This window comes from Octopus bimaculoides, chromosome 27, assembly GCF_046866305.1.
Source record: "Octopus bimaculoides isolate indiv1 chromosome 27, ASM4686630v1, whole genome shotgun sequence".
NCBI classification, from domain to species: domain Eukaryota; kingdom Metazoa; phylum Mollusca; class Cephalopoda; order Octopoda; family Octopodidae; genus Octopus; species Octopus bimaculoides.
Window position 1 is genome coordinate 25983162 of NC_142954.1, and position 15279 is coordinate 25998440.

At 32.2% G+C, this 15279-nt stretch overlaps 1 protein-coding gene across 7 annotated transcripts in view; it reads left to right on the plus strand.

Annotated features, from left to right (window-relative positions):
* LOC106871242 (polypeptide N-acetylgalactosaminyltransferase 5) overlaps positions 1-12896 on the plus strand; it is a 598066-nt gene extending 585170 nt beyond the window's left edge. For 6 of the 7 annotated variants that reach the window (XM_089343483.1, XM_089343480.1, XM_089343482.1 and 3 more), the window contains 6 exons: positions 7796-7913; positions 8540-8725; positions 9613-9741; positions 10756-10860; positions 11065-11193; positions 11745-12895. In XM_089343483.1, the coding sequence (XP_089199609.1) occupies positions 7796-7913; positions 8540-8725; positions 9613-9741; positions 10756-10860; positions 11065-11193; positions 11745-11900 (823 nt within the window). In that variant the 3' untranslated portion in view covers positions 11901-12895. Of the gene's footprint in view, positions 1-7795; positions 7914-8539; positions 8726-9612; positions 9742-10755; positions 10861-11064; positions 11194-11744 lie in introns of all 7 variants that reach the window. The other variant, XM_052977287.2, reaches the window with a different exon arrangement.
* The last annotated feature ends 2383 nt before the right edge of the window (positions 12897-15279 follow it).

Genomic DNA, 15279 nt, shown 5'->3' on the forward strand with positions numbered 1-15279 from the left:
TTAGAAGAAATTAAAGCGAAAACACCAAAAGATGACTTTATAAATAAAATGAAAGTCACTTTGAAAGAAAATAAAGTAAATACACACTGGACTGAAAATTTTAATTCAAACTCATATTCTGTATACAGCAACATTCTGATGTATGCACCGAGGATTGTAGTACCATTGACGCTGCAAACCAAAATTCTGAAAGATATTTATGTTGGACATCCAGAAACATTGCACATGAAAGCACTTATGAGAAGCTACGTGTATTGGCGAAAGATGGATAAAGATATGGAAAATCTTGTATGATTCTGCAGAGGCTGTACTTGGACAATGAAATCACCAACTGTAAGATATCGACTGTGGCCAAAGACTGAGACACGATGCTCCAGGCTCCACATAGACTTTGCAGACCCACTATATGGAAACTATTTTCTTGTAGGAATGGATGGTTACACAAAATGATCAGAAGTATGTAAATGTAGACATCCTACATTGTCTGCAATAATTGATTTCTTCCATGAGATAGTTGCTCAATTTGGTATACCAGATTCCATAGTGTCCAATAATGGGACACAGTTTACAGGATCTCAATTCAGAGATTTATGCCAGATATTCCAAATTGATCATGCCACCATATCACCCACGGTCAACTGGTCAGGCAGGATGGTTCATGGACATGCTCAAGAGAGCATTAAGAAAAGAGAACAATGGAAGGGTTGATGACCTGGCATTAATAGAATTTCTAAGGTATATAGAGTTACTCCAAACCCAAATGCACCAGCAGGTAAATCCCCAACCAAACTAATGTTCGTGAGAAAGATTAAGTCCATATTCGACAAACTGCTGTCAAGCAGAGAAAAATCCTTGGAATAACAAAAATGACAAAAGCACTACAACTGAAAACTTTTAAGGAGGTGTAAAAGTGCTTTTTAAAAAAACGTACAGATATGGAAAACAGTCATGGGAGGACAGTGTTATTTGGGAAATTGTCTAGATGGTGAAAACGGCAAAAGGACAAGGGTTCAATTTCAAAAGGTATGCAAACCAGTTGGGAAAAAGATACACCAAGAATAATAATACAAGAACTGACGGATTTTATGTAACTATGCTTGAAGTACTATTTCCAGAGAAAACTGACACACCCGATCGGAATAGTACCAGAAAGAGGGAATTTCCAGAGTCTTTAATGGTTGACCCAAAGAGGGAAAAGTATTGGACTCCTTTTGGTGTGGATTTTTTTTAAAAGGGAAAATGTGGGGGAGAAATAAAAAAAAGTAAATAAATGTGTATATCCACACACTCCGAGAAGTGTATAGTTTAAAAGGGAAGATGTTGTGGTGTGAACTGACACCCCAACCCCCATGGGACTTTCAGTGGACTGGGCAAGTCTTATAAACAGATGAACCAGCAGAGAGTTGAGGTCGAACTGTGACAGCGTTAGTCTCATTATTGATTCTGCATTGGATTAATATTGTGTGAACGGTTATAATAAGATAACCAAGTCTTGTTACATTGCTTGTTGTTATACAGTCATATTTGGTACTGTGATATATTGTTACACACACACACACACACACACACACACACACACACACACACACACACACACACACACACACATCATGTATTGTCACAGATGATTTCACGCACACGTCTCACCCATCAAATCTCTATTCTCTCAGATACACTGCTTTGCAATCCTGAACACTTTATGCCTCTCATCCTCACACTGTAGAACATTGGCAAACCCCTTACTTTCTGCCATTCCTTTTGTAAACCTCTCTTCTGGCTCCCTGATATAATCCTCTGCTGTTTTTTCCCCTCTGCCGAGCTGGGACTTTGCACCAGCCACAGATTTGTTCCACAGAGACTTCCAATTGTCCTTGAAGCTATATGTCCCTACCTCCTCCTCTTCCTCTTTCTCCTCCTCCTCCTCCACCACCTCCTCTTCCTCTTTCTCCTCCTCCTCCTCCACCACCTCCTCTTCCTCTTTCTCCTCCTCTCTATCATCCATTAGAATGTCTCTAAATTTCTGTTGGTTTACTGGGTCTTCCCTAATCTTCTTTTCCAGTATGGTTTATTTCTCCAAGTCTTTCTAGCCCTTAATTCTTCAGTTAGCATGGATAATTTTTTTTCTCCGTGGTAACTGCAGTGAATTTGCCTTTTAACAGTAGAAAAATGTCACAAACATATTTTTTGACTAACCTAAAATTTACTTATGCCTAAACACTTCTTGGTGCTGATATTACTGTACACATACACACACACACACCTACGTGCAAATGCTTCCACATTAAGCTGATGGATTACTCAACACTTTGTAGTTTTATACATATTTCTATATCTTTGCTTGGAAAAGGTTGATTGTGAATGATATATTGACTTCCTGTCTGCAACCAGTTTGATATTGGTTGCTAAGTCGAAACTTCAAAGTAACCACCAGCATTTTCCTATTACTGTGTGTGTGTGTGTTTACTTTCAGTGTGTGGAAATCCAAAATCCTTCGCTATGAAGGAACTCTGAGTTAGCTTTGTTAGTTTTGGATTTGTACTAAAGGTTTTTCACCAGTTTCTTTGTTTTTAGAATAGAGTTTTGATACCCCAAGTTATAACTAGTTATTTTTGTGTTTTTGCCCCTGTATTGAGTGTTTGACATCGGTTTTGGATCTTCTGTCATAGATTGAGTCTGAGGATTTCTATTTCCATTTAAGTCTCCAGTATTGCATAAATAAGAAGGAGAGAGAGAGAGAGATTGTGTTTCATGAGCACAAGGCTTGTGCTCTGTGTGTTTGTTAAGTTTTGAGATATTAGAGTTGTTAATGACATTTGCCAGGTTGGATGCTGTTGAGAATGAGAATTTTACTGTATATCGATTGAAAATACTATAGTGTTTATGGTCGGGAGGTAAGTTTGCCTTTGGTATTTTGAAGAAAGCACTAGTTATGTTAGTCTTGTGTGTGTGTGTGTGTGTGTGTGTGTGTGTGTGTGTAAGGAGTGTCATATCAAGTTACATTTCTTTTTCTGTAGTTTGTTGTACTTGAGGTTTATCAGTTTTGTAGAATTTTTCATGTTTACAGCCTCTTAAGGGTTCAAGTGTAACTTCGTTGTTGGGACCAAAACTAATAAAGATTTTATGGAAGTAAATATTCTTTTACCACCTATTTTAGATTTCTGTTTAACCTTCTCTTTTTAATTTGGTTTGAAATTTAGCAGAGTTTTCTCCATTTAAAGAGACACATAGTCATTGCTATTAACTAAACATTTTCTCTCTAATCTGCCTCAGCACACTTTGTTGTCATCCATTTGTTCACCTTAATTATTATTGAGGTATTTAGTTGTCTTCTTTACTCAGCTGTTTATTCTATGGGAGTTTAGCATTTATGACGTCAGTTTTCTATTGACCTTGTGTGTTGTTTTGATTTAGATGTTACATAGAAACAATGGTAGCATTTCTTACTAAGATTCTTTGTTTTGAGAAGTACCAATCTTTCCACTACAGTTTCCTTGTTCTTTGTACAGAATATCATTGAATCCTTTTCAATGCTTCATTGTAATGTTCAACATTATTGTTAAATATTTGTTCGTTAGCTTAAAATTTTGAGTTGGATTCGCTCTGTGTAAGACCTTTCCTATCTAAGACCTTTCTTTATTTCAAAAGGCTTCAGGCACGGGTATCCCTTAATTTTAATATCTCTCTTATGTGTTGCACACGGTGACTGACCATAGCTATAAATGGCAAAACGCCCTGTGTAAAATTCCGTGAGGAAATGAAACAAATATTTAATGTTTGCAGATCAGCTTCCAGGAATCTGTCTAATATCTAAATTGGTAAATCCAATAACTTAACACCACTGTATGCCGTGGCTGCATAAGCAATGTGTTTTGGAACAGAAGTGGGTTAGATGGGTGCTGATGAAGGGACAACAACCCCTGAAATATGGCATACACACTCATTACCCACGTCTCTGATTTCATTGCTTATTTACATCTGATGGGAAATGCTGTAGCAAAAATCAGTGCTGGCTATAAAATCTGTAGAAACAACCTTAAAAATAATTTAACAAGCACTGCTGATGCAAAAGGACATTAGACTGACACTTAGAAAAACATTTTAATATGCTTCATAGTATATTGTGTTTGCATAACAAAGTGCCACGTATCTACAAACCTTTAAAATTTGGCTTCATCATTTCTTAAGATGAGGAATAATACAATATGAAGAAAAGTTTTTTATGTGTCACACTGAGTGTATTTCTCAAAGAAATTAAATACCTATCCTGGCTGGTTAAAAAAAAAAAACATCTCTCTTCCCATCACACATTCACTCACACACAAAGAAGAGGAAAAGTACAGGTTTCACACTCAACAACATTTCTTTTATTACAATAAAAATATAAAACAGAATTATTTGAAACAAAGATTTTTCTTAGTTTCAAAAGGAAAAAAAAAACCTGCAACCGACTAATTTTCTAAAACATATTTTCCTATGAATTTTGAAAAATACATGCATACACACATATATACACGCACACACACACACACACACATGCACACAAAATTCTGTTCTTTAATGATTTCAAAAAACAAATGGTTTTCAATGAGCAAGACACATTGCACACATAAAATGAACATTTCTAAAACAAACTAAAAAAATACTAATTGTTTAACTTCCTTTTTAATATCATTCCATTAAAACTGGTCTTCTAAATTTCATTAATAAATAATATATTTTGATAAGAAGATTTAGGGAGTTTGAAATTGAGCCATGTTGATTTTAACTTTCCTATTCCTCGTGTTCATAAAATAAAGTAGCAATCAAATATCAGAGATGGATAGAATCAACTATATGTCACCTCTTTCCACGTTGACCTGCAAAAAGTTATAGACTTTATAGTGTCCCAAATTGAGAGTAGTGACAAACACATTTTGTCACTTAATATTCTGAGGTAGAGTCAACACACGCATCCTTTTCACATTTACTACTTTGTATGCTTCTAACACTGCAGCACACAACTATCTTAAATACAGCCTCTCACTATTTGACATTTCTTTCAAACATGATTGTGCACGTTTGTGCATATGTACATTAAAACAAACATGTTTGCATGTATATATATATATATATATATATATATATATATATACACACACACACACATACCCATGTATATATATGTGTGTGTGTATATGTATAAGTGTGTATGTATATGCATGTATATGTTTGTAATATATATATACACACATATATACAGAGAGAGAGAGCTAAAGGGATTTGGGTAGAAACTGTGTAATATGCTATGCAAAGCTCATCTACAGTTATTGGCTACCTACTGTCATCACACAGTGGAAATGCTCCTGCTGCTAGATATACATCAAGAATTTCATGTTATTCATAAAATGCATAAACAATAGGAAATAGATTGAATGACATTCTTTATTTAAAATCACTACAATTGTTTTGACACATTTGTACACTCATACATTTTTTAGATGATACACGTGACATATTGTGTAATCACATACTGTGAATACTAAGAGCTTAGGGTAGTCATTCTCACACTGGGTGAAATGACTATGATTTGAACAAGGAATTATTTAAAACAATCACCGGAAGAAGTGCATTTTACATCTTTGATGGATGATAATGGTTAATCATATCATCTCCCCAATGTACTCCAAGAGTAAGAATATGTAGAAACAATTGTAGTGATTGACTTTAAATGATTTTAAATTCATTTTCTATTGTTTAATATATATATATATATATATATATATATATATATATATATATGGGTGTGTGTGTAAATGTGACTGTATATATATATATTTATATATATACATATATATAAAATATACAAGAATAAGGGCAGGGAATCGTCAATTCCCTGCCCTTATTCTTGTATATCTTATATTTGATACCTCTAAGTTAGATGGTTAAACCATAATCCCTCCACACGGGACTTATTTTCATACGGGACTATTTGTGACGCACATAGAATAGATTTCTTTGAGATGGGATGCCTGAACTCACTAACCGATGAATTCGTAAGTGCCTTTCTTATCGTTGATTTTTGGTGTCGCATGGCCAAAAATTACCGTGAATTTTTTTAGAGACACTTTCAAATTTATCAGAATATCGGACTGAAGATTTGGAATAGAGAAATTTTCATTCTCTTAACCATGAAACGATCGTATCCGATTAACTAAAGACTTGTTTTGTTTATGCTTTCCCCTCCGGTTTTTTGTTCTATGTGTGCCATAAATATTGCCATCCATTTAGAGAAAAATTTGTAGTTTAGAATCAGTAGTTCTTTGACTGCTATTTCTAAATTTTCAGTATGTTGGAGAAGCAACTCAATGCTAATCCCTGTATATTTATGATTATATATATATATATATATATATATATATATATATATACATACACATACACAATTGCAGCCTGGAAGATGTTTATAAGCTGTTTAAGAACACACAAAAAACAGTTAGATTCACTTCAACATTTAAATTTAATTTGTGTTCCAAATATTTTTGTCACTTTCAAACCATGACCTCTTCACTGACAAAACTTCATTCTGGATCTGTATATAATACATAGGTATATATGCTTGTGTATGTATATATATATATATATGTGTGTGTGTGTGTGTGTGTGTGTGTGTGTATACAGTCTATTTTACATCAAAACATCATTGTGTACATACACACATAGATACATGCATACATCCATGGAAGTATGTATGCATACATTCATTACAAACATGCTCGTTAAGAAAATCTTTGTTAAGAGATAAAAGCAGTATTTCTACTGAGAATTAATGTTTCTTGTCAACTAAATGTGGGAGACTCAAGCTCAAATAGTAGGCAGTTCTCTCCCGGCTTGCGATATATATTAAGGCGGTGAGCTGGCAGAAACATTAGCACATCAGGCGAAATGCTTAGCAGTATTTTGTCTGTCTTTATGTTCTGAGTTCAAATTCTGCCGAGGTCGACTTTGCCTTTCATCCTTTCAGGGTAGATAGATAATGTACCAGTTGTGTACTGGGGTCGATCTAATCAACTGGCCCCTTCCCCCAAAATTTCAGGCCTTGTGCCTAGAGTAGAAACGAATATATGTCAAGTGTAAATTTCATGAATAACCAGGTGGGAAAGGTGTCTTCCTGCAGTTAAAATAACATCTATTCTTCTAAACACCCCTTTCAGTTGACAATAGATATTACTTCTTTGTATATAGAGATATATATAGTCATATATGCATAAATGTTTGTATATATGCATATTTATGTACCTGTATATGTGCATAATATTGTATGCATGCATAGCCATATAATTATACGTATATGCGATATATATATATATATATATATATATACCAATAAATGTGTTTTTATTTATTTATCATATATATATATATATATATATATATGTTAATGTTTGTTTTTATATTCAATTATAATATAAACAATTTTGCATTCATCTGATGGGCTACTCTATACATTTTTGTAGAGTACTAATTTATTATTTTAATCCAAGAATGTTGTTGACAGTGACTTTGAAGTTTCGGTCAGTGAAGCCATCATGGGACTGTTATGCATTAGACTTAGTCTTGGCTTTAATATATTGTCTCTGTTGAGTTAAAATCATTTCAAAACCACACACCTAAAGATGATTTTTAACTCAACAGAGACTATATATTAAAGTCAAGACTAATTCTATGCATATATAAACCAATAAATGTGTTTATATACATATATACAAATATCTTCTTATATATATATATATATATATCATATTGCATACCCGAACAGATCTCCTACCATGGCAGGTGGCCTATTTGCTATTAGTCGTGCCTATTTCACAGAGCTTGGAACGTATGATGCTGGAATGGATATTTGGGGTGGTGAGAACCTAGAACTTTCATTTAGGGTAAGTAAACACTAAAAAAAATTCCTCTTTTCCCTTTCTCTTCACTGCAGTTAATTTTTTTTTTCTTCTTTTGTTTGTTTGTTTCTGACTGATGAGATGACATGTTTGGCTTTTGTCACTTGCAGTGACTACATTTTTTTATTTCAGAATATTAAGCAGAATTATCAAATATTAACTTAAATAATCAAATCTGTAAAATTGTTTTTTTTTTGGCAAATGAATCTAAATGCTCAACTTAAGTGAGGCCTTAAGTATTTGAAGAAAATGTTAGCATGAAAATTAGCTGAGACTGTTACCAGCAATTTGACTTATATGAATCTGAAAACCTGGTCTTCAGCAAGTCCCCATTTACAATTGAAGTGTTAGCCCTAAAGGTGAATTAAGAGAATTGATTCCTATGTGTGGATTCAAAATAGTCTGTGGCTACAAAGCAGCTTTCAAAGTGAACAGGGTTGGATGTCCCCTTTTCTGCATAACTCGGATACATTTTGCACTACAATTTATTCATTTAGTCATATATTAAAACCTAAATATATAAAAAGGAAATGTGTAATATATTTTTTGAAATTTTTGTTGCTTTTTGTTTTTTAAATATTGTTCTATATTTTGTTTTTATTCTTCCACAGATATGGATGTGTGGTGGTACTTTAGAAATAATCCCCTGTTCACATGTAGGCCATATATTCCGAAAAAGAAGCCCATACAAGTGGCGTACAGGTGTAAATGTTGTAAAAAAGAATTCAGTACGATTAGCAGAAGTATGGATGGATGAATATAAAAATTATTATTATGAACGTTTTAATTATGATTTGGTGAGTTAAAATATATATTGTTTTATTATCATTGCATCACACAGTGTTATATATCATTGATTTTACATCTACTTTTTCATGTTCAAGCAATGTTTTTTATGACCAGATGCCTTCCTTACTTGCGTCACAAGTAAAACACTTCATTTCACACTTTCACACAAAAGACCAAAAATAAAAGACTTGTGATTCATGTGAGATATAAACATCCTCACTGTTAAGACATGTAGATACAAATGCAACACACACACACACAATGGGCTTCCACAAAGTTTCTGTTCACCAGTTCCGCTCACAAGACATTGGTCAACTCCAAGCTATACTTGAAGATGCTTTCACATGTTGTCACACAGCAGGATCAAACCTGAAACCACACAGATACAAAACAAAACTTCTTAACACTGCCTTGTCCTTATAGCTATGAAATATTCTATACATGCTGGTTTGGTTGTGTAGTCAAGAAGTTCTCTTTTCGGACGAATTTTCACTTTTACTGATGGTTGTTGATAAACTTGAATCTATTAAGATCCTGGGATTTGTATTTCATGCACACCAGTTAATAACGAGTTCTATATTCATATATTGAGTACTTTATATCATTAATAAGATCATTTTTCTTTGTGTGTGTTTCGGCTATTAAAATCACAATCACTTCTGCCATGAATTTGATTACAGGATTAAGGAAGCATATTTTTTTGAGCAAAGCACTTCATTCTCTATAAAGGAATGGGCTGAGTTCTTGCACTCTCAGTCACTTAAATGCCTTGGAGACCCTACTAAGCTCCAGCCTCATGAGCCTGGAGTGTGTGTGTGTAGATTTATTGTGTGTGTGTATATATATATAATGTATGTATCTATTTACATCAACATATTTACACTTTGTATTGTAGGGAGATTTTGGTGATGTCACAGACAGGAAAAAATTACGTGAACGTTTAAAATGTCATTCATTCGACTGGTATATAAAGAATGTATATCCCGATCTTTTTATACCTGGAGAAGCATTAGCATCAGGAGAGGTAAGTCATTAAGTCAGACATTTCATAACATTTCTGTTACATTATAATTATCTGGATTGTTAGCATTATCATAATTTTACATGTTGACATGGCTTGGAGAAGTCTTTCTGTTTCTTTTCCCAATGATCATGGTCCTTTATCCTCACTTGTAGAATACATCACTCATCTTTAGTGTTAGGCATATTTTCTTTATTGATTTTTGCCTGGCTGTGGGGGGTGGGGGTGGATTCTCTTCCTGTCACCAACCATTTTACAACCTGGACTCAGTCTATATTATTGTCATAACACCAACCTTTGAGGTGTCATCTTTGAAACTGTTTTCTATTCCTCCTCTGCCTTCTATTACTTCACGTTTACTCTTAGTTGTGGTCTTTCCTACACGAATTGCTTGGGCTGCAGCTTGGCCAGTCTACTGTGTCTTTTCCATTCTTTCAATTTATGACATTGCACTCAGTTTCATATCCAAACAATGTCAACTTTCTTATTCTTACATTGTTGTACGGTGCAGGTTGTTATTGAGCCAATATGACTCTCCGAAGGCTGTAATTTCGCTGGTCGTAAACCCAGATGAAAAACATATATACAAGCGGGGTTGCAACTTAAACACGTTTGTTGTGGCCACACATATATACACAATGGAATGATAAATAGAATGGTTGGTGTGTAAAAGGCCATGGTCTTCTGTGCTATGTCCCTACCTGCTAACTGGTGGGAGTTGAGAGAGGCTAGATCACATCTTTACAGTTCCTCCCTCATTCACGATTTCTCGCCTCACAATCTTTCTACAAACAAACATTTCATTTCTGCTGGAAACACCTTACACCATCGTCTTTGCGCCTCACAATCTCCCTTTTCGTCATATATTAGCTATTTTCCATGTCTTTATTACGTTTCTATGGCACTGGAAATTCACTGTATATCATTGTCGTTGTTTTGGACAAAATTGTTGTTTTTGCTGTTGTTGTTGTTGTTGTAATATTTATTTATTTATTTATTTATTTTCAAACCGTTCAGATCCGAAATAAACAGAAAGCCATGTGTGTTGATGCCTCTGTGGATCATCAAAACATGCACAAACCAGTTATTATGTGGCCGTGCCATAATCAGGGAGGAAACCAGGTATGTAGAATCTTGAATGTTCATTAATTGCTATTTAGTTGCATTCATTAGATTTTCAATTGTTTATACATTTGGGAAGGACATGACTCAAAGTGTTTTCATGGGTCAGATGAAGCTTATTGAGGCAGATTTTCAAATATATGTGTGTGTGTTTAATTAACATTTCAAAAATATTATTTGAATATTGTTTTTGGTTTTGTTTAGTACTGGATGCTAAGTAAAAATGATGAAATTCGGCGTGATGATGGCTGTTTAGATTACTCAGGAGGTGAAAATGTTATAATATACCCATGCCACAGTCAACACGGGAACCAAGAGTGGCAGTATCGAGAAGTGAGTATATAAAATACATGGCTTTAAGAAAAGAATTGCTTTATTACCATTTGTAGAAATATGGTAGAAACTTGACCATTTGTTCTAAGATGATACAGAAGTAATACAGCTTAACAATTTTCAAAGCTATCGAAAAAAAAGACAAAATAAATTCCAAAATGATTCAAAAATAGAATTCTCAAAAAAAAATAGATTCCAAAATTTAAAAACGAAATAAATTCCAAACTTTAAAAAAACGGCAGGAACTTAGTTGCCAACCCAATATTATAATTTCTTTTTTTCCCTCCACAGACGCAATCCACGTATTTCTATGCTGAACCATACATAATCTGACATATATATATTTTTCAAAATGGAAATGTTGTTGGGAGAGATTTAATTGCAATTTCAGGAAGGTTAATTAAGCAACTACATTGAGATATTCCCAGACAATACTAACATTCAGATCATTCCTGAAGTTTTAGGACTAATAACTTCTAACTGTACTAGATTATTATTGTAATTTAGTCTGTTATTATGTATTATATTCCTGCTTTCTTTCAAATTCACAGGATCGAACAATTTTACATGTGAACACACTGAAATGCATGGAAATATCACTGGATGGGAAAACGCTGCTAATGAATCCATGCACAGGCATTGATCGACAAATTTGGTTCTGGAAGAGGAAAGCAGTGAGTGCGGGTTCAAACCGTGACCATTTGTGACAACTTCAAAATAATGGAAGCAAAATAAAAAAAAAAATGAAAAAAATTGACCAAATGAAGAAACAAAACAGAAGAAAATAATAAAAAAAAAAGAAAATGTTTAATTAATGACGAAAACGGTAAGGATAGCCATAAAAATTACTGGACAAAAATATGGTAGTAACATATCAAATATATATACATATATATATATGCTTCTAAACATATGTAAATATGTATAGAAATATGTATATATAAGCATATATGTATATATGTGTGTGCATGTGTAAATATATGCACAAGTACATTTATATATATGTATATGCTTATATACATATGTAAATATATACACATGCACACATTGTGTATGTATGTGTATATATATATATATATATATATATATATATATATATATGCATATATGTAAATACATGTATCTATGTGTATGTGTGTATAAGTATATATGTATGTATATAAATATGTGTCTATCTATGTAGATATATATATATATATACACACACACACACACACACACAAGTATACAGAAATATATATTTATGAATATATATGTGTGTGTGTATATATATATATATATATATATATATGCCTTATATTATTTATACATATTCATACATATAATCATATATACTTGTGTATATCATATGCATGTATATATAAGTACAAGTGCATTGTTCACATTTATATACATACATAGATATACAAACATAGTTATGGATACATATATATATATATATACATATATAATGTGTGTGTGTATCAATATACATATCTATGTGCATCTGTGCACACACACATGTTTGTGGGTGTGTGTTTACATACACATTTATGTCTTTGTGCAGATTGTATATATATATGTGTGTGTGTATACAAAAGCTTATACTCATGTATATACATATAGTTACATATGTACATCCATTGTGCTATTTATGCATTTATATGCATATATATATATATATATATAAAATATATGTATACATACATATATCTATATACACACATATACATATACATATATGTATAAATACATACATATACACGTGTGTATATATATATATATATATATATATATATATATATATATATACATATACATGTGTGTGTATATATATATATATATATATATATATTAATATGTATTAATATTTAAATATATATGTGTTTGTGTGAGTGTCTATAAACATATATGTAGACACACATATACTACACAATTTCATATATATATATATATATATATATATATATATATATATATATATATATACACACAAAACTGTATATATGCATTTTTGCTCTATAAAGTTAATACATGTGCATGGGTGTATATTCATGTAGATACATAGATACATGCATGTGTATTTATACATGCTATATACACACTTGTTCATACATACACACATGCATACATTCACATGGGCAGAGGTGTCAATGCAGAGATAAATATATATATATATATACACACACACACACTGATATGCAAACACTTATGTTAATATCTTAATTTAAGCATTATAAAGTATATTAAAAATGTATTTCATGTGAAGTCCCATCTCGATTCTGGCAGGTTTCCATTTGCAGTCAGCCAGGGGTCAAATTTTCAGGAGACACAACACTTTTAGTACAATACACAGGCACATATGTATATATATATATATATATATATATATATATATACACACACATATATATGTATCTGTATGTTTATATGTATATATATATATGTATGTATGTGTATATATATATATATATATATATATATATATATATACGTGCATATATATATACATGTATGTATATGTGTATATATACATGTATGTATATATATATGCGTGTGTATATATGCATACATATGTATGTGTATATGTATACATATTCATGCATATATACATATATATGTGTATATATGCATATATATATATGTATATATATATATATATGCGCATATATATATATATATATATATACATATACGTGCGCAGGCCCGAAACATTAAAGACTTTCTCTATTTCTGAACGTTATACTAATACATCCATTTGTTGTTTACACCACCTGTCTTCTTCTGTTGTCTTTTTGTGAATTCTCCCATACATACATACATATATATATATATATATATATATACACTTATATATATACACATATATACACACACAATATATACATACACATATATACACATACATATATGTATAGACATATATATATATGCATATATATATACATATATACATATATATACATATATATATATATATATATATATATATATATATATATATATATATATATATATATATATAAATAAATAATAAGAAAGGAGTTACGACGCAAAAACGTAAATATTAAATGAACTTATTTATCTTCTTCAATATATATTTCAGTATAAAGAATTCATTAAGAGACTTCATAAATCAAAATTCCTTTACACATATTTTTTGAGTTAGCTTGCCAATTATTTTGTTGGTAGTTAATTTATATAATATATATATATATATGTACGTATATAAATGTATATATATATATATACATGTATGTATATATATATACATGTATATATGTATACATGTATGTATATATATATATACATGTATGTATATATATATATATACATGTATGTATATATATATATATATATATATATATATATATATATATATATATATATATATATATATATATATATATATATATATAGGCGCAGGAGTGGCTGTGTGGTAAGTAGTTTGCTTACCAACCACATGCTTCCGGTGCTCCAGCATGGCTGCAGTCAAATGACAGAAACAAGTAAAGAAAAGCCACTCCGGCTACTCTTCCAGAGTTTCCTTGCAAATGGTAAACTTCCCAAAAAGCTGAAGGAAAGCACCATATGTCCTATCCATAAAGGTGGAAGCAGAGAAGAGGCTGGAAACTACAGGTCCATCTCTCTGACTTCACATATTAGCAAAGTCATGGAACAAATTGTCAGAAGAAGATTGATTGCGTTCCTAGAAGAAAATGACTTGCTGAATGAGACCCAGCATGGTTTCCGTCCAGGTAGAAGCTGCCTCACGCAGCTCTTGCAGCATTATGACTGGGTCCTGAAGCAGCTACTTGACCATTCAAATGTTGATGTGATATATCTCGACTTTGCAAAAGCCTTTGACAAAGTTGATCATCGTTTGATATGTCACAAGTTGTGTAACCTTGGCATAGCTGGTAAATTAGGAGAATGGCTGCATGACTTCCTGAATGGTAGAAGTCAGACAGTTGCAGCCAATGGAGAACTATCTAGGGAAACACAAATATTGAGCGTTGTTCTGCAAGGAACTGTCCTGGGGCCACTACTGTTCATAGTGGCCCTTCTGGACATGCCCACGGTCACTCAGAGAGCCACTGTCACTAG